Raw genomic sequence first — 21633 nt, forward strand, 5'->3', positions numbered from 1 at the left:
TGGCCCTTCTTTGGACACTGTGTTAACTAACCTCCAGACGAGCTTCAATGCCATACAACTCTCCTTCCGTGGCCTCCAACTGCTCTTAAATGCAAGTAAAACTAAATGCATGCTCTTCAACCGATTGCTGTCCACACCTGCCCGTCCGCCCAGCATCACTACTCTGGACGGTTCTGACTTAGAATATGTGGACAACTACAAATACCTAGGTGTCTGGTTAGATTGTAAACTCTCCTTCCAGACTCACATTAAGCATCACGAATCCAAGCTTCCTATTTCGCAACAAAGCATCCTTTACTCATGCTGCCAAACATACCCTTGTAAAACTGACTATCCTTGACTTCGGCGATGTCATTTACAAAATAGCCTCCAACACTCTAATCAGAATGCATCCAATTTGCTATCACAGTGCCATCCGTTTTGTCACCAAAGCCCCATATACTACCCACCKCTGCGACCTGTATGCTCTCGTTGGCTGGCCCTCGCTTCATATTGGTCGCCAAACCCACTGGCTCCAGGTCATCTACAAGTCTTTGATAGGTAAAGCCCCGCCTTATCTCAGCTCACTGGTCACCATAGCAGCAGCCACCCGTAGCACGCACTCCAGCAGGTATGTTTCACTGGTCACCCCCAAAGCCAATTCCTGCTTCGGCCGCCTTTCCTTCCAGTTCTCTGCTGCCAATTACTGGATCAATCTGCAAAAATCACTGAAGCTGGAGACTCATATCTCCCTCACTAGCTTTAAGCACCAGCTGTCAGAGCAGCTCACAGATCACTGCACATAGCCTATCTGTAAATAGCCCATCCAACTACCTCATCCCCATACTGTTATCCATTTTATTTATTTTTGGTCCTTTGCACCCCAGTATCTCTACTTCTACACATCTACCACTCCAGTGTTTAATTCCTAAATTGTAATTATTTTGCCACTATGGCCTATTTATTGCCTTACCTCACTTATCTTACCTCATTTGCACACACTGTTTATAGACTTTCTGTACTGTATTATTGACTGTATGTTTGTTTATTCCATGTGTAACTCTGTGTTGTACTGCTTTGCTTTATCTTGGCCAGGGTGCAGTTGTAAATGAGAACTTCTCCTCAACTAGCCTACCTGGTTAAATAAAGCTGAAAAAAAAAGGGTCTGAATAAATAACTGCTATAGCCTACCGCCATTGCGCGTTCGCTCTTATTTCAAACTACCCGTGTGTTCTATTGGTTGCTGTATTTAACATTCAGCAAAAAAGAGCTTGCATCCCTCTTCGGTATAAGAAGTGCAAAAGGAATGTCCAGCAAGCTATTGTAACAGTATAGCTTCCGTCCCTCTCCTCGCCCCTACCTGGGCTCGTACCAGGGACCCTCTGCACACATCGACAACAGCCACCCTCGAAGCATCGTTACCCATCACTCCACAAAAGCCGCAGCCCTTACAGAGCAAGGGGAACAACTACTTCAAGGTCTCAGAGCGAGTGATGTCACCGATTGAAACGCTATTAGCGCGCACCCCGCTAACTAGCTAGCCATTTCACATCGGTTACACTATTCTAGTCTAGATTTTCCTGCATGGAACTCCAAGAGAAAGGCCAACGGAGCACAGGTGGTTACATATTACGCAAGAGAGAGGCTATAAGTTAAGCTTATTATGCATAACCCATTATTAATTAGCTAAATACAATGTTAATATTGCATTGATTACCTGAAAGGGGTAGGCTAGGACATCTATATATCAATCTAGAACAGGATGATCCATTGTGGATGCAATTTGAATGGAGTTGATGGCGAGAGAGAAAGACAGAGTGCTCATGGGTGCATGGATATAAAGAAACGATATTCGAGTGATAAGCGGTTTTAAAACACAGCAGCGGCAATTTTATTTMTWATTTTTTTCACGATTAAAAAAAAGATGACCCGCAAAAGCCAGATAGAGATGGGTAAATTACACACGCATTAAGTCTCTATATTACTGTAGCATATGCTGCAGCAAATGTAGGTCTACGTGTCTATGTCTCACCATGTTGAGATTATACTTCAAGTAGGTCTACATYCATTGTGAACTACACATATTGAGATGGGCTGTCTGTTCCCACCCTGAGCGTTGATTCATCATGAGGCCGTAGAAAAGACATTTAGACATCGCATATAATTTACCGGTTTCTCAGTTATTTATCCCGGGAAAAGGGAGTGGTTTTGGGCAGTAACTGGGTTCCTGCCATTCAACCCTAGTACCCATACTGTAGTGTACTGATGCCTGAATSAGAGGCTAGTGGGAGGTGGTGATGGTCATCAGCTAACCTCCTCTTTCTGCTGCTCTCTGCTGGTGGAGAGGTCATTGTGGACACTGCCCTCCTCCATYTCATGAGCCCTCATCAGGGAAAGCTCTTCCTCACTGTGCCGCCGCACACGCTCATAACCCTGGGGGGACAACACACACACACACACACACATAACTGTTATGCATACCAGACACACTCCTATAAAAAGACTACACAGACACAACTGTTAATGTACCAGAACACACTCTATAAACAGACTACACACCACATACTGTGTTACAACCAGAACACTCCTATAAACAGAACTACACAGCACACCATACTGTGTTAACACACCATGAAACACTCCTATAAACAGATACACACCACCATACTGTACAACCAGAACACCTCCTATAAGAACTACACCACCATACTGTTACAACCAGAACACACTCCTATAAACAGACTACACACCACCATACTGTGTTACAACCAGAAACACTCTCTATAACAGACTACACACCACCATACTGTGTTACAGACCAGAAACCTCCTATAAACAACCTACACACCACCATACTGTGTTACACCAGAACACCTCCTATACAACAGACAAACACACCCATACTGTGTTAAACAGAACCCTCCTATAAACAGACTACACACCACCTGTTACTGTGTTCAACCAGAACACACTCCTATAAACAGACTACACACCACCATACTGTGTTACAACCAGAAACACTCCTATAACAGACTACACACCACCTTACTGTTAAACAGAACACACTCTATAAACAGACACACACCACTACTGACAACAAACACTCCTATAAACAGACTACACACCACATATACTGTGTACAACCAGAACACAGCTCCTATAAACAGAACTACCACCATACTGTGTTACAACCAGAAACACACTCCTAAACAGACTACACACCACATACTGTGTTACAACCAGAACACACTCCTATAAACAGACTACACACCCCATACTGTGTTACAACCAGACACACTCCTATAAACAGATACACACACATACTGTGTACACCAACACACCTATAAACAGCTACACATACGTGTTACACCAGAACAACCATCCTATAAAGACTACAACCACATACTGTGTTACAACCAGAAACACTCCTATAAACAGACTACACACACCACCATACTGTGTTACAACAGAACACACTCCTATAAACAGACTACAACACCATAATGTTACAGACCAAGAAACATCCTATAAACAGACTATACACACCACCATACTGTGTTACAACCAAACAACTCCTATAACAGACTACACACCACCATATGTGTTACAACCAGAACACACTCCTATGAGAACAGACTACACACCACATACTGTGTACAACAGAAACACTCCTATAAACGACTACACACCACCATACTGTTTACAACAGAAACACTCCTATAAAAGACTACACACACCACCATACGTGTTAAACAGAAACACTCCTATAAACAGACTACACACCACCATACTGTGTTAACAACCAGAACACACTCCTATAAAACGACTACAACCACCATACTGTGTTACAACCAGAATCCTCCTATAACAGCACTACACACACATACTGTGTTACAACACAAATTACTCCTATAACAGACTCACACCACCATACTGTGTTACAACCAGAACACACTCCTATAAACAGACTAACACACATATCTGTGTTACAACAGAAACCTCCTATAACAGACTAAGCACCACATACTGGTTGTTACAGAACCAGAAACTCCTATAAACAGACTACACACACCATACTGGGTTATCGACCAGAACACCACTCTATAAACAGACTACACACACCATACACTGTGTTACAACCAGAAACACTCCTATACTGGCTACACACGCGACATCCTGTGGTTCAACCAGATAACACTCCTATAAACAGACTACACACCACTCATGCACTGTGGTTACACACCAGAACACACTCTATATATCAGACTAAACACACCATGACTGTGTTAAAAGAACTAACTCTATAAGACAGAACTAACACACCCATAACTGTTACAACAGAACACACGTCCTAGTACAGCTACACACCACTATTTACTGTGTACAACCAGAACGCATCGTCCTATAAACAGCTCAAACCACCCATAAATCGTGGTTTTACAACTGAGACAGCAGAAGCCTCATATTATGACAAACTACAGCACACCGCCCATGATCTTTGGCGCAAAAAACCAGACACACACACAAAGCCTCACCCTGTACATTCCCATGAGGTTGGCTCCTCCGTTGTGCAGCAAGTAGAGGTAAACTGGTTTCCCCAGCAGTAAGACAGGCACTGATAGTAGAGCAATTACCACCAGGAACACCTGCAGCCCAACCTACCGTAGCAGAGGGACGCAACAGACAGGTCTGTTAGTCWCACTGAAGTATCTTTGGAGTGGGTTGGGCTTGTATACATGTCRTCACCCCCACTGGGAAAACCACTCCCTTTTCCCAGTGGGTGCGTCCGAAATGCCACACTATTCCCTATATAGTACACTACTTTTGACCAGGGCTCTATAGTAGTGCACTATATAGGGAATAGGATGCCATTTAGGACGCAAACACTGTACGATCCCCATCTTTGTACCTGTCCTGGGAAGAGGGGCGGCACCCCGTCCCCCTGCATGAGGAACATGTTGATGAAGTGGATGAGGATGCTGGGGGCCATCTGGGAGTCACGGGCAGAGAAGGCCAGCCACTTGTAGATGATCATGAAGACCAGGTAGCCAAACAGACACAGCAGGAACAGCAGCTCCGGGAGGAATACTAAGTACAGGTTGAACTTCTTTCTGAAGTGTCTGCACAGACAGACAACAGGGCTTTAAAGTGTCTGCACAGACACAAACAGGGCTTTAAAGGGCCTGCACAGACACAAACAGGGCTTTAAAGTGTCTGCACAGACACAAACAGGGCTTTAAAGTGCCTGCACAGACACAAACAGGGCTTTAAAGTGTCTGCACAGACACAAACAGGGCTTTAAAGTGTCTGCACAGACACAAACAGGGCTTTAAAGTGTCTGCACATACACAAACAGGGCTTTAAAGTGTCTGCACAGACACAAACAGGGCTTTAAAGTGCCTGCACAGACACAAACAGGGCTTTAAAGTGCCTGGACAGACATAGACAACAGGGCTTTAAAGTTCCTGCATGGATAAACAGAACTTTTAGGATTCAGAGCAGGACATTCGGTATCTTTAAATTTGCCATAATCTTATATAGTTCTTAACAGTGCTGATATTGTGGGGAATGTGTGTGCTGTAACTCACAGGTGGTTGAAGACACCTAGGATGACCCCGAAGCTCATGTGAATGATACCCACAATCACAGACATCTTCATCTTGTAGGAGTTCAGAAAGGTCAGACGATTTGACGCCAGGTTCCAAATCTACATAGTGGAAGAAATTAGGATAACCCTGTCAGGTTGAGGTATGGACAGACTACATCACAGTCAGATTGATGGGATTGTTAACAAATATTTTTATAAGAACATTAAAATGAGTAATGATCCATGATTTACTTTATTGGCTCTGGTTGGTGAGAGGCAAGAGTGTATGGTTATGGACAGGGAATAACTTGTGTGTGTGTGTAGTGAACATAGAGATAAGACAATGCTGTTTATGACCATGGATCATAAAGCTATGTACTTACCGGGTCAATGCCCAAAGGGTAGGGTCCATRGAAAACCCCAGGGACAATGGGATCAAGGGTCAGAAAGGCATTGGTGCGGAGCGTGGAATCCCTTTTAAAGAAAATCCCAAAGTCAACAATTATAACAAAGAGCAAACTATCAGGTGATTTAATGTTTAATGTCACATGCATTGTTATTTTTATACTTTATTTTACATTTAATTCATATGTAATTGAAAAAAAAAAGAGTCTGTTCAATCAGTAATAAGGAAAAGGGATAGCTTCTTCAGGAGATCAATGATCATAGCAATGAATGAATATCAAATCTCTTGCATGTCATCATCATAAACCTGACATTTTTAAAGAGACAGTGTACAATTTTCTATGTACTCCATATCAATAGGAAAACAGTGCTTTTACACAATGTAGATACCTAATATTCCACAAATGACTTTAATTTCAATGACAGGTATTTGTATCYCTTTTATAATAAACAAACGTATTTACAGTGTTACATATTATTTTATAGGACATAATGTGCTTCAAAAGTAGATAGAATTCGGGCTGTATCTCAATCCATTTAAAAAAAATCATATTTTCTGGTGCTCTTAAATTAATGTGGTGCTCCTAACTTTTTAAAATTGGGAGCACCAGTTCGACCAATGAAAAATCTTAATCTAGAGCCCTGGGTACATTACAGAACAGATTATAGTATAGTACTAACCAAGTCCAATTTCCAGATTTAAACATGGCGTTGACGCTCCAGCATGAGCCAAAGATGTTGAGAGACTTGGAAAAGCAGTCGTTGTAGATGAGGCCGGTATAGACCGAGAACAAGCCCATCATCAGGATGATGTAACGGCCCTCGAAGAACGTGTTCCAGATCTGAGCATACAAACACACCAATGTCAATGTAGGGGAAATAATCTAGCTAACCATATTTCCTGTTAACTTATTCATATGGGCCCTGGTCAAACCTAGTGCACTATATAGGGTGCCATTTTAGGGTGCCATTTGAGACGCACCCCCAAGAGCATCTCCCTGGCCCTCTCACCTCGTTTCTTGTGCGCTTCAGTTTGCGGTTGTCCTCATACAGCACCATCCAGAGAGCAAACAGAGCCATGATCATACCATGGCCCAGGTCTCCAAACATCACAGCAAACAGGAAGGGGAAGGTGATGACTGTGTAAGGAGCTGTAGACAACAGACAAAACAAGACATATTCCATAAACACATTTAACTATCCCTCAAGTTCATTGTCCATTCTTGTTAGGAGTGGACATTTGTCTTTGGCTACAGGCATGTAGCTCATACACATAGCAAACAAACAGAAAAACCGTAGGCCTAATGACAGCTTCCTAAATATACTAATCAGTGGTCATTGACTGACGAGGTCTTACTGTACCTGGGTTAACCTCTCTATAGTTTCCCACTCCATAGGCCTCCACTATGCTCTGGAAGCCTGAGGTGAACTTGTTGGTCCTTATCAGGGTGGGCGGAGTGTCGTTGCTGGGGATACGYTTGARAAAAGAAGGCACTGTGGCTCCACTTTTCCTCTGTGAAGGTAAGCCAATAAATGTTAGACAGACCAGGATTATTGAAATGTTATTAGTCTAAAAGTTGCATAAATGTTTTGAGGGCAAGCCAATAACTTGAGACATAAAAATATATATTTTCCAGAGGGTAAGACAGAAACCTAAGAGCTTATCAAATAGCTAGTAAGTTCAAATACTTTAAGACCATTCAAATACATTTTGACCATTCAAGCCTCGTTTTTGGAAGCCTCATTTAAGCCATGTTTAAAGGACTAAAACCCCTGGCAGAACCCTGACATGAACTATTGCCATTGAATTGACTGTGACCTTAATTATGCACATTAGCCAGTGCAATTAATGAATGGACAGAAGCCCTGGTAGCCATCAATTGGGACCCAACAGGACCTATAACATGACTAGTTTATTCAATATGGCTTAAACCATCAGACGTGGTCAAGATAAGATCAATGCCACTCCCCTCTTTCTACAACAACCATGACCCCATTACTAAAGCAGGTCATGCTGACTAGGTGTGTGACTGTGRTGGTTTAGCCAAATACTGAACTTAGAAGGGGGAGGTCACAAACAATGCATTACAATCCAAAACGTAAAGAGTTAAGCRCAACAATGACATTACACAGGTAGCCATGGTAACAACGAGCTGACTGACCGAGCCTTCCTCTAGCGCCCGCCGCAGGGTCGGGAGGTCGTTGACAGGGCACCACACCTCGGCTATCAGACACTTGTTAGTGACGTCAAAGCTGCACAGGTTGAGGATGTAGTAGATGGCCTTCATCTTCTTGACCTGGATGACCCAGGTGTAGACAGACTCAGAGGCCTTGTTCAACACCTGTCTCAGGTAGTCTTCTGTCCTATGGAGAACCTGGGGACAGCCAGCATGGGGAGAGGAATAGTATTACATTTTAACAATGGGAGGGTTTCCCATCCATTTAGAATATCAAGAYGGTGTGGGCAAATGATGAATGACTGTTTAAGAATGTTCTTTGCATGATAGAATCTTCCAATGCACATGCTAGGGATGGAATTTGAGTGTGTATGCTGGTAGTTTTAGTGTGAGTGTGTGTGTTAATGTTCGCATGAACGAGAAAGCGAAAACAAAGAGGGAGCCTTCAACTAAGACCTCATGGAGATCATATGCTGGGACCAGAGGTTAATGCAATTATTTTTTTCCTCAAGAAAAGGATTGATCTGAACAGTCTACCAGACAACAAGGCACAAGCTAAGTCATTTGACCCCACAGTGGTCATGACAGAAAACGCGCTCTGGCGCCTGAGTGAGAGCTCTCTCTCTCGCTCCTGAGAAATATACCCCTCACACTCCATTCCGCTTCTTCCCAAAAAGTTATAATGTTCTAAATCACTCTAAACACCCACTGTCCATGCCTCGCTCTAGCCAGAAGCACAAGGCCCATTCTGTGAGGGATAGCTCCAGTTGCTGACAAGGCTTTTATAGAGCTTACAGTGTGCAGGTCCTGGATGCGAGTTCTGAGTCCCTCCACAACGTCATTCCTCTCCTCATTGCTGTTAGGGTATGGATACACGTGACAGTGGTAGCTGAGGGGCAAAAAGAGGAGATGATGTTATTATAGCACAGGTTAAAGTCACCGTCTTCAGAGCTTGTTGGGGGCAACATATTAGGCCTAATGGTTTGACAGAGAAGGACCTCAGGCTGAAAGTGGAACAGGAGGTCATTGGGAGAGGCGGTTTAATTACCAGTCACAGATCTTCTTGACTTTCTGTCCGATCTGCTCACCCCAATAGGAGATGAGGAACACCACACTCTTAGTTGGCTCACCCTGCAATAACCATAGAACAGGAAGTGGTTTAGAATAGACACACAGTAAGGCAGAGGTGAGAGGTTCTACTTCTCATAGGCCCAACACAGGTGCTGTTATATTTAGCTATGTGATAAACAGCATCTTATTCTTTTATCTTTGATTTCACATTCACACTCAAGCACTTACTMTAGAAAATGGTTAGCAATATCTTTCACGCAGAACAAGATTGACCCACCGTGTCAGGGTCCTCCAAATACTCGTCAATTTCAGAGTAGCTAAGAATGGTGTAGCCCTTACACACTCTCCACAGCATGCGCTCAAAGGCCTCTATCTTCACCCTCTGAATCAGCCCTGATATAAACCTGCCGGGGGAATGGAGAGAAACAGGGTGCTACAGTAAACAGGCACACACAAGTGTGTATAAATCTATATGTCTGCTAATAGCCCCTTACCCTAGTTTGGCTCCTAGCCGCTGCATGCTAGTGTACTCCATCATGGAGTCCTCTAGGAAGGAGAACTCCTCATGCTGGGCATGCAGGGGCTCACGCTGGGAAAAATAAKATTTTCCCAGCGTAAGGACACACATACCAAAATACATACCACAAATTCACACCAGGAGAGAAAAACACATTGCTAGAAAAAAGGCTACATTTTGCCCTTGCATGAATGAGGTTTTGGCTAATCCAAGATTTATCCCCCAAAACCTCCTATATAGAGGGGAGGAAAGAGCAAAGAAATTGTGACAATGGAAGCAGCCAAGCCAAATCATGTGATTTAAACTATTTATTGTCTCCTCCTCAAGCATACCAAAGCAAGTGSTCTGGAGTCAAACAGTGGGACAGAGCACTTGGTCAGTAGTGGGATTTTGCTTTGTGGAAGAGCTGTTGGACTTACTTCTGTGCTGCGGTGCACAAAGTTGCGTGTGATGCGCAGCATGTGTGTGTACTCGGTCAGCTCCAGGAGGTTCTTCTGTAGTTTCTCCTTATTCCTGGTCACCTCGCTCAGCTCCACCTCCAGCCTCTGCAACTGCTCCTGGAGAGAGCCATACATAGTGTCAATTAGCAATGATAATATGGGATGTCCCAAATGSCACCCTATTCTCCATATAGTAAATAAACTGAACAAAAATATAAACGCAACATGCAACAATTTCWAGGATTTTACTGAGTTAGTTTGTATAAGGGAATCAGTCAATTTAAATAAATTCATTAGGCCCTAATCTATGGATTTCACAGATATGCATCGTGTTGGTCACACATACTTCAAAAAAACAGTATCTGATGTGACCACCATTTGCCTCACGCAGCAAGACACATCTCCTTCACATAGAGTTGATCAGGCTGTTCATTTTGGCCTGTGGAATGTTGTCCAAATGGATGTGCAAAGTTACTGGATATTGGCGGGAAATGGAACACGCTGTCGTACACGTCGATCCAAAGCATCCCAAACATGCTCAATGGGTGACATGTATGGAGAGTATGCAGGCCATGGAAGAACTGGGACATTTTCACTTTCCAGGAATTGTYAACAGATCCTTGTGACATGGAGCAGTGCATTACCATGCTGAAACATGTGATGGCGGCAGATGGCTGGCTGGCACGACAATGGGCCTCAGGATCTCGTCACGGTATCTCTGTGTKTTCAAATTSTCATGCCAGCCATCCAAATTAGCTTATGCCTACCCATACCAAAACCCCACCGCCACCATGGGGCACTCYGCTTACAATGATGTTGACATCAGCAAACCACTCYCCCACACGATACCCTACACACGCTGTCTGCCCGGTACAGGTGAAACCGGGATTCATCCGTGAAGGGCACACCAGTGGCCAGCTTGCCAGTGGCCATCCAAGCTGAATATTTGCCCTCTGAAGTCGGTTACGACACTGAACTGCAGTCAGGTCAAGACCCTYGTGCAGACAACGAGCACGCAGATGTGCTACCCTGAGACGGTTTCTGACAGTTTTTGCTGAAATTCTTTGGTTGGTCAAACCCACAGTTTCATCAGCTTATGCTGGAGAAATTAACATTCAATTATCTGGCAACAGCTCTGGTGGAGATTCCTGCAGTCAACATTCCAATTGCACACTCCCTCAAAACATCGGTGGCATTGTGATGTGTGACAAAACTGCACATTTTAGAGTGGCCTTTTATTGTCCCCAGAACAAGGTTCTTCTTGATATGCCACAARTGTCAGGTGGATGGATTATCTTGGCAAAGGAGAAATGTTCACTAACAGGGACGTAAACAGCGAACCAACATTTAACATGTTCTGTTTATATTTTTGTTCAGTGTATATGGTGCCATTTGGGACAAATAAAATACTTAATTCTTATGAAAAAAAGGATTAATAACATTTTAGAGAATGAGAGACAGGTAGAGTGTGCTAACCATTATAACCAGGACATGCTTGGGCTGGGGTGCAATCGGGTTCACTTCTCCCTCTGGAAGTGGGATGTCTGCTCTCTTGATTTCCCTTAGAAGGTAKCCTGTCAAAGACGCAGTGAAGTCTTAGTACACAACACACAAACAGTCACTGAATCTATTTGTTTAAAATACTTCATCTTCAGCAATAAGCTTCATCTGTTTTCATTTAAAAAKTATAGTGTTTTTCATTGAATCTTAGAGTCTCTATTCTGCCTCACACTAATTKTCTCGCTCTTCCCTCAGGAACTCACATTCCTCTGAGAAACCTACCCCAACACTCCTTGTACTTTCCTTTTTTGGGGGCCTAAATTTAATCTCCAAGCGTCTGCCTCCAATTAAGCCTGAGTTTAGATTCCTTTAAATGAGACTCATTGGCCAGGGCACAGTGTATCTCAGAACTGTACAGTGGTCATGTAATGGAGACTGGGATTTGTGCAGCAACTGTGTGAAAGTTAATGAGTTATTCAGGAGTGCATCAATGTCCATCACTTTTAAACAGGGGTGAAAGTAAACCTATACGGTCCAGTACAGCATCCAAACAAAATAAATAGTGGGGGTACACCGTACCGTTAAAACATGAGCCTATCACAATAATTAACACAAAATGCAAGAAAACTATAGGCTATCACACCATTATTTAACCTTACTGTATGTCAGTCGCATGAACATTTAGCGAATTGACTTGAAACCGGGTTGTATAAGCTCCAAATTGCGTTGTGGTTTTGCCTAGGCAGAGATGAGTGGTCAAGACCGAGACACGTGTGGACAGCAGTGGACGCATCAATTTGGGCTACAAGTGTAGGCCTAATGGCAGAATGTGATTACAATACACGTGTAGGTTTTGGGACAGACGTCTTTCCATTCATCAAATTGCGGGTGCACAGTTTGGAAGCTGGAATTATTTTGTGAGTGGAAGAACGTACGCGGGGAGCCTACAGGAGCACCTGTTTGAAGTGATTGACAACCAGATGAACACATCATGGCTGGTTGTGTTCATGCCACATTAAAAGGTAACACATGTTAAAAGTTCTATGACAATACTTTACTAAGCCCACAGATCATATGAAATGATTAGAGATTCTATATGCAATTCTATGATTACACCTAGGCTATAACTTTATTTATTTTTTACATTTTTAAGTGCACGCACACACATAGGGTGTCCCGTACCGTAAGAAATTACATATACTTTCTCTCCTGCTTTTAAGTTAGGAACAAACCAACCTGTTTTATCCTTACCTAGAATTCTCTCCATTTCCTCACATCGTTTTATCTCAGTGACAAACTTCCGCTGGAATAGGTTTACGCTGGGGTTGAGCTGAAACAGTAGGAGCAGAGCCACATTGTTACTGTCACCACGAACACACACCTGTCTAAGCTGATATTGAATGGACTTTGCAAATGATCGCCAACWTTCCACATTCTCTCTGATGCACAACCCTACAGGGCAAGTTGCAATATTTTGAGATGTCACTATGAAATCAAACTGGTCCACAGACTTCTCACGATCCTATTAAAAATGTCAGTAAACAAGCACATCCATAATCTACTGTACTCGGTAAGGTTAGATATAGTCTAATTAATCAGGCTGTAATAAACAATTAATTGMCATCTACAGACAAACATTTGTGCAAAATTGTGTAAATGTTGCTTACAAGCCAGAATGTTGAAAGAAATTACATGTGAACTTACTCCACCGGTTGTCTATGCGGTATGTCCTTCAGCTGCTTGAAATCTGAGACAAAATATCCACAGGAAAGTATTGCTTAGGCAACTTTTTAGAAAGCTGGTAGTTCGGTTTGGAACCAAGGTAAATTTAGTTTTATGTTGGATATTCGGTTTTCTATCGTCAAACATTGAACCAAGCATGCTATGACAATGAACATTGTATATTCTGAATCAGGGGACGTTGGAGAACAATTCACTCTTTTTTTTGTATTTGTCTTTCTTTTCTTTCTTTTTTTAAGTACAAAAAAAGGGTTGGATTATTCTCCATCCTCACCCGATTCAGAATATACAATTTTCATGTATTGTTTGGTTCAATAGCTATTGCCAAGAGAAAACTGAATATCCAATATAAAACCATATACCTACTGGCTCTCTAAAAAGTCTGGTCAACAATACATTCCACTGGACATTTGTCTACAATTTTGAGCAGCTGAAGGACAAACCACACAGACAACCGGTAGAGTAAATTCAAATCTAATTGTATTCAACATTCTGGCTTGTAAGGAGCATTTACACGATTTTGCACACAAATGTTTTAGGTTGTATATACACCAATAAATTGTGTATTACAGCCTGATTAATCAGACTAGGTTAGGCAAGACGTGTTATCTAAGCCAGTGTTTCCAAACTCCAGTTCTCAAGTACCCACAACAATGAGTTGAATCYGGTGTTTTTGTCCAGGGCTACAACAAAAATGTGTGCTGTTGGGGGTACTCGAGGACCAGAGCTMGGAAACACTGGTCTAAGCTATTTGATCAAGTATTGTGTTAGGAACGCTCTCTCTCTCAAACTCTAAGCGYCATTCTGCCTTCTCCCTACAGTTCTCAGACATCATTAGCTTCGRCCATGACTGCCTCGTGTGAACTACAATCCCCACGCTATGTTTTAACATTTAGAAACGTCAATAATCATCGCTTGCGATACCAATTTCGAAATATATGCACCTTATCTTTCATCGGCGAGAAAGAATCCTTAAAATAAAAAAMATACACTTACTGTAGCAGCTTCGCACAGATCCATAAACTATGGGTGCCTCCATCCMACGAAACTAAACCAAGTTACCGCTTACACACAGGTGTTCAGAGCATGCTAGATAGCTAATTAGCACAGGTAAACAAGCGCTGTAACATGGAGATATGGCCATGTGGGAACATTAACCCTATCAAGGTGTATAAATGTGATCTTTAAAAATTATTTACATAAAATAAGTTCCTTATGCTTCCAAACCCGTAACGCAAATGGTGCATGTTAATGTTCAGACTAAGCGTCAGGGATCTTAACAAAAAAAAAACTACAAAAGACGCCTTCGTCCAATAACTAGTGTAATGTAATGCCTGGAACTGAGAGTCATGATCAAGGGCTAGGGTCGGGCAACATTCTACCWACCTGATCATGTCTGACAGCTCACAATGCAACTGTACCATCAAAGAGAGATTAACTTTGACAGCTGCGCTAGTTACATGAGACTGTTTATTTGGGAAGCAATCAGTAAGTTACTTACGTCTCTGAATTCCACCAGACCCATTTCTCCCAGTTCGCTAATGCAGTCGTATGCCGATCCAGACTGCAGAAACATCTGGGCCAAACACATCTCTTCACTTCGGAACAAKGAACCCATCTTGACAGCTTGCTCTTGTCCTTACAATACAACCGGCTAGTTAACTTCAACTACAGCTAACTAACGTTAGTCTCGAGCGCAAACCACTTAACTGGGTAGGCTTATAAATGCGGGCTCCGGCGTCGTTGGAAGTAGCTACCTAGCATGCTAGCTAACAAACTACTGATGAGCATTCGCTTCAACACCGTGTCAATCATTGGCTAATCAGTGACACGTCTCGAGTTCAGTCTCAAGACGTTCCCGTCGAAMTGGTTGTTGAAGTCATCTTGCTGTAGCCATATAACGTAGCTATCGATAGAGAACCAGAAGATCCTAGCTAGTAGGAGCTCTGTCACTTGGGCTAGCTAGCTCTGCTTCGGTGAACTCTTCTCAATTTAGTTGTCGTAGTTAGCAGAAGCTACTGTTAGCTAACTGACACTAGAAACAATCATGTTTGATAGCAAACTATGACTATAAGCACATTTAAACTTAAAACTTCAATAAAGACTACAGTAGCTCGTTTTATTAAATACTCTCGAAATCATGCGCACTTTGATATAGCGCTTGTAYGCAAGTTACAAATTCCACGTCATTTCATACAACTCTTGTGCGTGCTCTGGGGCGTATTCATTACGCAAATGATGTTGCAAAACGTTTCTTTAACAGAATGAAATGGGGCGGGACCTACCTCAATTTGTCCAGTAGAAACTCTCGTTTTAGTTTTGCAACTGTTGCCTTCTCGGACGTCTGAAGCGAGAGGTTTTACTCCGCCCAAAATCTGTCGACAAAATAAGACACAGAAGTGGTTAATTTTTGGATGGAGGTTAATGAGAGGGTGTCGAATTTGATCAACAAAAAATATAATTGCTAATTTGCTACGTAAGGCTTATTTGATAAACTATAGGTTTTGTAATGGTTAGGTTGTTACGAGTGCACTGATATAAGTTATGGATAAGTAGACCTATGTGGCATTTCGGCAACTTTGAAAGAAAAAATACTTTATTTCAGTTGAGCCTAATTATTGTTTTAACCTTTATTTTATCAGGGAGTCATACTGAGACCAAGGTATTTTTTACAGATGAGCCCTGAATGACATAAATTACAGAAAATACACACATCGAAATATAAATACAACATGCAGAAAGTAAAACACGGTCATAAATGTCTATGTCTTAAAAGTATGTCGTTCAGCCATTGAATAAGGCAGTTAACCCACTGTTCCCTGGTAGGCTGTCATTGTAAATAAGAATTTGTTCTTAACTGACTTGCCTTGTTAAATAAAGGTTAAATAAGATACATAAAAAAAATAAAAAAAACATTAATCAGTAATAAGGTCCCCAATCAGCTTTCTGAATTGCCCTAGAGACACCAGAACATAAAATGTGAGAACATTTTGAAGATTGTTTCACAAATAAGGTGCAAGAAAGCTAAAAGCTGATTTACCTAAGTCAGTAGAGACCACAGGAATTTCCAGAGTTTGCAATCCTTGAGACCGGGTGTGGTAACTCCTATGTCCAAAGATTAGTAATGATGTTAGGTACAGTAGGACTTTTTGTAAAAGGGCTTTATAAATGAAAACATATCAATATATCAACATACATGACATCAAAGAAGGCCAACAAACTATCTGGTGGAGAATGCAGTGATTTGTACAAAAATTGTCGCCCGTAATAAAGCACAGTGCGCAATGATAAACTGCATTTAACGGTTTTAATCAAGTGGCAGCTGCYTTCATATAGATGATGTCGAAAAGTCTAGGACCGATAGGAACATCGACTGAATAATCTACTTTCTACTATTAAGCGAAAGGCAGGACCTATTTCTATAAAAGAAGCCCATTTTCATTCTCAGCTTCTTTAACTCATCCATATGCTTTTTAAAAGACAGCTTTTCATCTAACAGATGCCCAGATATTTGTAAGCATGGACACGATCAATATGGACACCATCCAAAGTACATATGCTTTAATCATCAGACTTGTTTCTATGCGCTCTAGAGAACAACATCATCATGGATATAACCTGTTTTAGCATGGACATTGCCATTGAAGGGTTCCACCATTTTAAAGTAGTCAACTGGGTGGGGATTCCTATTAGTTGGGAGRAATCAGCTATAGAAGACYAAGAACATATAAAATCAGCAAAAAAAGAAACGTCCTKTCACTGTCAACTGCATTTATTTTCAGCAAACTTAACATGTGTAAATATTTGTATGAACATAACAAGATTCAACAACTGAGACATAAACTGAACAAGTTCCACAAAAATGTGACTAACAGAAATGGAATAATGTGTCCCTGAACAAAGGGGGAGTCAAAATAAAAAAGTAACAGTCAGTATCTGGTGTGGCCACCAGCTGCATTAAGTACTGCAGTGCATCTCCTCATGGACTGCACCAGATTTGCCAGTTCTTGCTGTGAGATGTTACTCCACTCTTCCACCAAGGCACCTGCAAGTTCCCGGACATTTCTGGGGGGAATGGCCCTAGCCTTCACCCTCCAATCCAACAGGTCCCAGACGTGCTCAATGGGATTGAGATCCGGGCTCTTTGCTGGCCATGGCAGAACACTGACATTCCTGTCTCCAGGAAATCACGCACAGAACGAGCAGTATGGCTGGTGGCATTGTCATGCCAGATTGAGCCTGCAGGAAGGGTACCACATGAGGAGGAGGATGGCTTCCCTGTAAGGGTAGCACATGAGTGTACCCCTCTCAATGGATTGAGATCCGGCTCTTTGCTGGCCATGGCAGAACACTGACATTCCTGTCTGCAGGAAATCACGCACAGAACGAGCAGTATGCTGGTGGCATTGTTCATGCCAGGAGAGCCTGCAGGAAGGGTACCACATGAGGGAGGAGGATGGCTTCCCTGTAAACAACAGTGTTGAGATTGCCTGCAATGACAACAAGCTCAGTCCGATGATGCTGTGACACACCGCCCCAGACCATGACGGACCCTCACCTCCAAATCGATCCCGCTCCAGAGTGCAGGCCTCGTGTAACGCTCATTCCTTCGACGATAAACACAAATCTGACCAATCACCCCTGGTGAGACAAAACCGCGACTCGTCAGTGAAGAGCACTTTTTTGCCATTCCTGTCTGGTCCAGCGACGGGGGGTTTGTCCCATGTGACGTTGTTGCCCGTGATGTCTGGTGAGGACCTGCCTTACAACAGGCCTACAAGCCCTCAGTCCAGCCTCTCTCAGCCTATTGCGGACAGTCTGAGCACTGATGAGAGATTGTGCTTCCTTGTGTAACTCGGGCAGTGTTAACATCATGTACCTGTCCTGCAGGTGTGATGTTCGGATGTACCGATCCTGTGCAGGTGTTGTTACACGTGGTCTGCCACTGCGAGGACGATCAGCTGTCGTCCTGTCTCCCTGTAGCATTGTCTTAGGTGTCTCACAGTACGGACATTGCAATTTATTGCCCTGGCCACATCTGCAGTCCTCAGGCCTCCTTGCAGCATGCCAAGGCACGTTCACGCAGATGAGCAGGGACCCTGGGAATCTTTCTTTTGGTGTTTTCTAGAGTCAGTAGAAAAAGGCCTCTTTAGTGTCCTAAGTTTTCATAACTGTGACCTTAATTGCCTACCCGTCTGCAAGCTGTTAGTGTCTTAACGACCGTTCCACAGGTGCATGTTCATTAATTGTTTATGGTTCATTGAACAAATCCAATCAAATCAAATTTATTTATATAGCCCTTCGTACATCAGCTGATATCTCAAAGTGCTGTACAGAAACCCAGCCTAAACCCCAAACAGCAAACAATGCAGGTGTAGAAGCACGGTGGCTAGGAAAAACTCCCTAGAAAGGCCAAAACCTAGGAAGAACCTAGAGAGGAACCAGGCTATGAGGGGGGCCAGTCCTCTTCTGGCTCTGCCGGGTGGAGATTATAACAGAACATGGCCAAGATGTTCAAATGTTCATAAATGACCAGCATGGTCAAATAATAATAATCACAGTAGTTGTGAGGGTGCAGCAAGTCAGCACCTCAGGAGTAAATGTCAGTTGGCTTTCATAGCCGATCATAAGAGTATCTCTACCGCTCCTGCGGTCTCTAGAGAGTTGAAAACAGCAGGTCTGGGACAGGTAGCACGTCCGGTGAACAGGTCAGGGTTCCATAGCCGCAGGCAGAACAGTTGAAACTGGAGCAGCAGCACAGCCAGGTGGACTGGGGACAGCAAGGAGTCATCATGCCAGGTCGTCCTGAGGCATGGTCCTAGGGCTCAGGTCCGCCGAGAGAGAGAAAGAAAAAGAGAGAATTAGAGGAGAGCACTACTAAATTCACACAGGACACCGGATTAGACAGGAGAAGTACTCCAGATATAACAAACTGACCCTAGCCCCCCGACACATAAACTACTGCAGCATAAATACTGGGAGCTGAGACAGAAGGGTCAGGAGACACTGTGGCCCCATCCGATGATACCCCGGAGAGGGCCAAACAGGAAGGATATAACCCCACCCACTTTGCCAAAGCACAGCCCCACACCACTAGAGGATATCTTCAACCACCAACTTACCATCCTGAGACAAGGCCGAGTATAGCCCACAAAGATCTCCGCCACGGCACACCCAAGGGGGGGCCAACCCAGACAGGAAGATCACGTCAGTGACTCAACCCACTCAAGTGACGCACCCCTCCTAGGGACGGCATGAAAAGCACCAGTAAGCCAGGACTCAGCCCCTGTAATAGGTTAGAGGTAGAGAATCCCACTGGAGAGAGGGGAACCGGCCAGGCAGAGACAGCAAGCATGGGGAAACAGTGTTTAAACAAATTACAATGAAGATGTGAAGTTATTTGGATTTTTACGAATTATCTTTGAAAGACAGGGTCCTGAAAAAGGGACGTTTTTTTTTTCTTGAGTTTAGAACTTTAAAATGAGATCATCACCTGCAAACACCAGTCTCAACGTCAACAGTGAAGAGGCAACTCCGGATGCTGGCTTTCTAGGCAGAGTTGCAAAAGAAAAGCCATATCTCAGACTGGCCAATAAAAATAAAAGATTAAGATGGGCAAAATAACACAGACACTGGACAAGGAACTCTGCCTAGAAGGCCAGCATCATGGATCGCCGCTTCACTGTTGACGTTGAGACTGGTGTTTTGCGGGTACTTTTTAATGAAGCTGCCAGTTGAGACTTGTGAGGCATCTGTTTCTCAAACTAGACTCTCTAATGTACTTGTCCTCTTGCTCAGTTGTGCACCGGGCCTCCACTCCCTTTCTATTCGGTTAGAGCAGTTTGCGCTGTTCTGTGAAGGAGTAGTACACAGCGTTGTACGAGATCTTCAGTTTCTTGGCAATTCTCGGATGAATAGCCTTCATTTCTCAGAACAAGAATAGACTGGTGAGTTTCAGAAGAAAGTTCATTGATTCTGGCCATTTTGAGCCTGTAATCAAACCCACAAATGCTGATGCTCCAGATACTCAACTAGTTATAGAAGGCCAGTTTTATGCTTCTTTAATCAGACACAGTTTCAGCTGTGCTAACATAATTGCAAAAAGGTTTCTTATGATCAATTAGCCTTATAATGATAAACTTGGATTAGCTAACACAAACTGCCAAAGAGAACACAGAGTGATGGTTGCTGATAATGGGCCTCTGTACGCCTATGTAGTATTCCATTTAAAAACTTTTTTTTTTTTTTTTTAAATAGCCGTTTCCTGCTACAATAGTCATTTACAACATTAACAATGTCTACACTGTATTTCTGATAACTTTGATGTTATTTTAATGGACAAAAAATTAGCTTTTCTTTCAAAACAAGGACATATCTAAGTGACCCCAAACTTCTGAATGGTAGTATATACAGTGGGGCAAAAAAAGTATTTAGTCAGCCACCAATTGTGCAAGTTCTCCCACTTAAAAAGATGAGAGAGGCCTGTAATTTTCATCATAGGTACACTTCAACTATGACAGACAAAATGAGAAAAAAAAATCCAGAAAATCACATTGTAGGATTTTTTATGAATTGAAATTATGGTGGAATTCATTAAAAATCCTAAAATGTGATTTTCTGGATTTTTTCCCCTCATTTTGTCTGTCATAGTTGAAGTGTACCTATGATGAAAATTACAGTACCAGTCAAAAGTTTGAACACACCTACTCATTSAAGGGTTTTTCTTTATTTTTACTATTTTCTACATTGTAGAATAATAGTGATGACATCACAACTATGAAATAACACATGGAATCACGTAGTAAACAAAGTGCTAAACAAATAAAAATATTTTATATATGAGATTCTTCAAAGTAGCCACCCTTTGCCTTGATGACAGCCTTGCACACTCTTGGCATTCTCTCAACCAGCTTCATAAGGAATGCCTTTCCAACAGTCCTGAAGGAGTTCCCACATATGCTGAGCACTTGTTGGCTGCTTTTCCTTCACTCTGCGGTAGAACTCATCCCAAACCATCTCAATTGGTTTGAGGTCGGGTGATTGTGGAGGCCAGGTCATCTGATGCAGCACTCCATCCCTCTCCTTCTTGGTCAAATAGCCCTTACACAGCCTGGAGATGTGTTTTGGGTAATTTTTCTGTTGAAAAACAATAGTCTATTAAGCTCAAACTTGTGGTAGCCATGCTGTTTAAGTGTGCCTTGACTTCTAAATAAATCA

At 42.7% G+C, this 21633-nt stretch overlaps 1 protein-coding gene and 1 long non-coding RNA gene across 6 annotated transcripts in view; both read right to left on the reverse strand.

The window, feature by feature from the left end:
* LOC111957723 (V-type proton ATPase 116 kDa subunit a 2) overlaps positions 1-17717 on the reverse strand; it is a 31083-nt gene extending 13366 nt beyond the window's left edge. The window contains exons 1-18 of one of the 4 annotated variants that reach the window (XM_023978681.2): positions 16457-17717; positions 15702-15791; positions 12928-13006; positions 11653-11750; positions 10156-10293; positions 9714-9808; positions 9497-9623; positions 9197-9279; positions 8944-9037; positions 8134-8346; positions 7334-7484; positions 6983-7122; positions 6653-6813; positions 5950-6040; positions 5568-5686; positions 4889-5099; positions 4515-4637; positions 2293-2412 (exon numbers count right to left, since the gene is read on the reverse strand). In XM_023978681.2, the coding sequence (XP_023834449.1) occupies positions 2293-2412; positions 4515-4637; positions 4889-5099; positions 5568-5686; positions 5950-6040; positions 6653-6813; positions 6983-7122; positions 7334-7484; positions 8134-8346; positions 8944-9037; positions 9197-9279; positions 9497-9623; positions 9714-9808; positions 10156-10293; positions 11653-11750; positions 12928-12943 (1980 nt within the window). In that variant the 5' untranslated portion in view covers positions 12944-13006; positions 15702-15791; positions 16457-17717. Of the gene's footprint in view, positions 1-2292; positions 2413-4514; positions 4638-4888; positions 5100-5567; positions 5687-5949; positions 6041-6652; positions 6814-6982; positions 7123-7333; positions 7485-8133; positions 8347-8943; positions 9038-9196; positions 9280-9496; positions 9624-9713; positions 9809-10155; positions 10294-11652; positions 11751-12927; positions 13007-14412; positions 14578-14917; positions 15654-15701; positions 15792-16456 lie in introns of those variants that run through there. The other 3 variants (XR_002876440.2, XM_023978679.2, XM_023978680.2) reach the window with 3 other exon arrangements.
* Positions 2675-3266, reverse strand: LOC139023597 (uncharacterized). Of its 2 annotated transcripts, none has more exons than XR_011474751.1 (3): positions 3228-3266; positions 2899-2999; positions 2675-2756 (listed from the first exon to the last, which is right to left on the reverse strand). It is a non-coding gene; the product is annotated as an uncharacterized lncRNA (long non-coding RNA). The 2 variants fall into 2 exon arrangements; XR_011474752.1 differs by lacking the exon at positions 3228-3266 and adding an exon at positions 3082-3106.
* Positions 17718-21633: the final 3916 nt, after the last annotated feature.

The sequence above is a fragment of the Salvelinus sp. IW2-2015 genome, linkage group LG33 (assembly GCF_002910315.2).
Source record: "Salvelinus sp. IW2-2015 linkage group LG33, ASM291031v2, whole genome shotgun sequence".
Lineage (NCBI taxonomy): Eukaryota > Metazoa > Chordata > Actinopteri > Salmoniformes > Salmonidae > Salvelinus > Salvelinus sp. IW2-2015.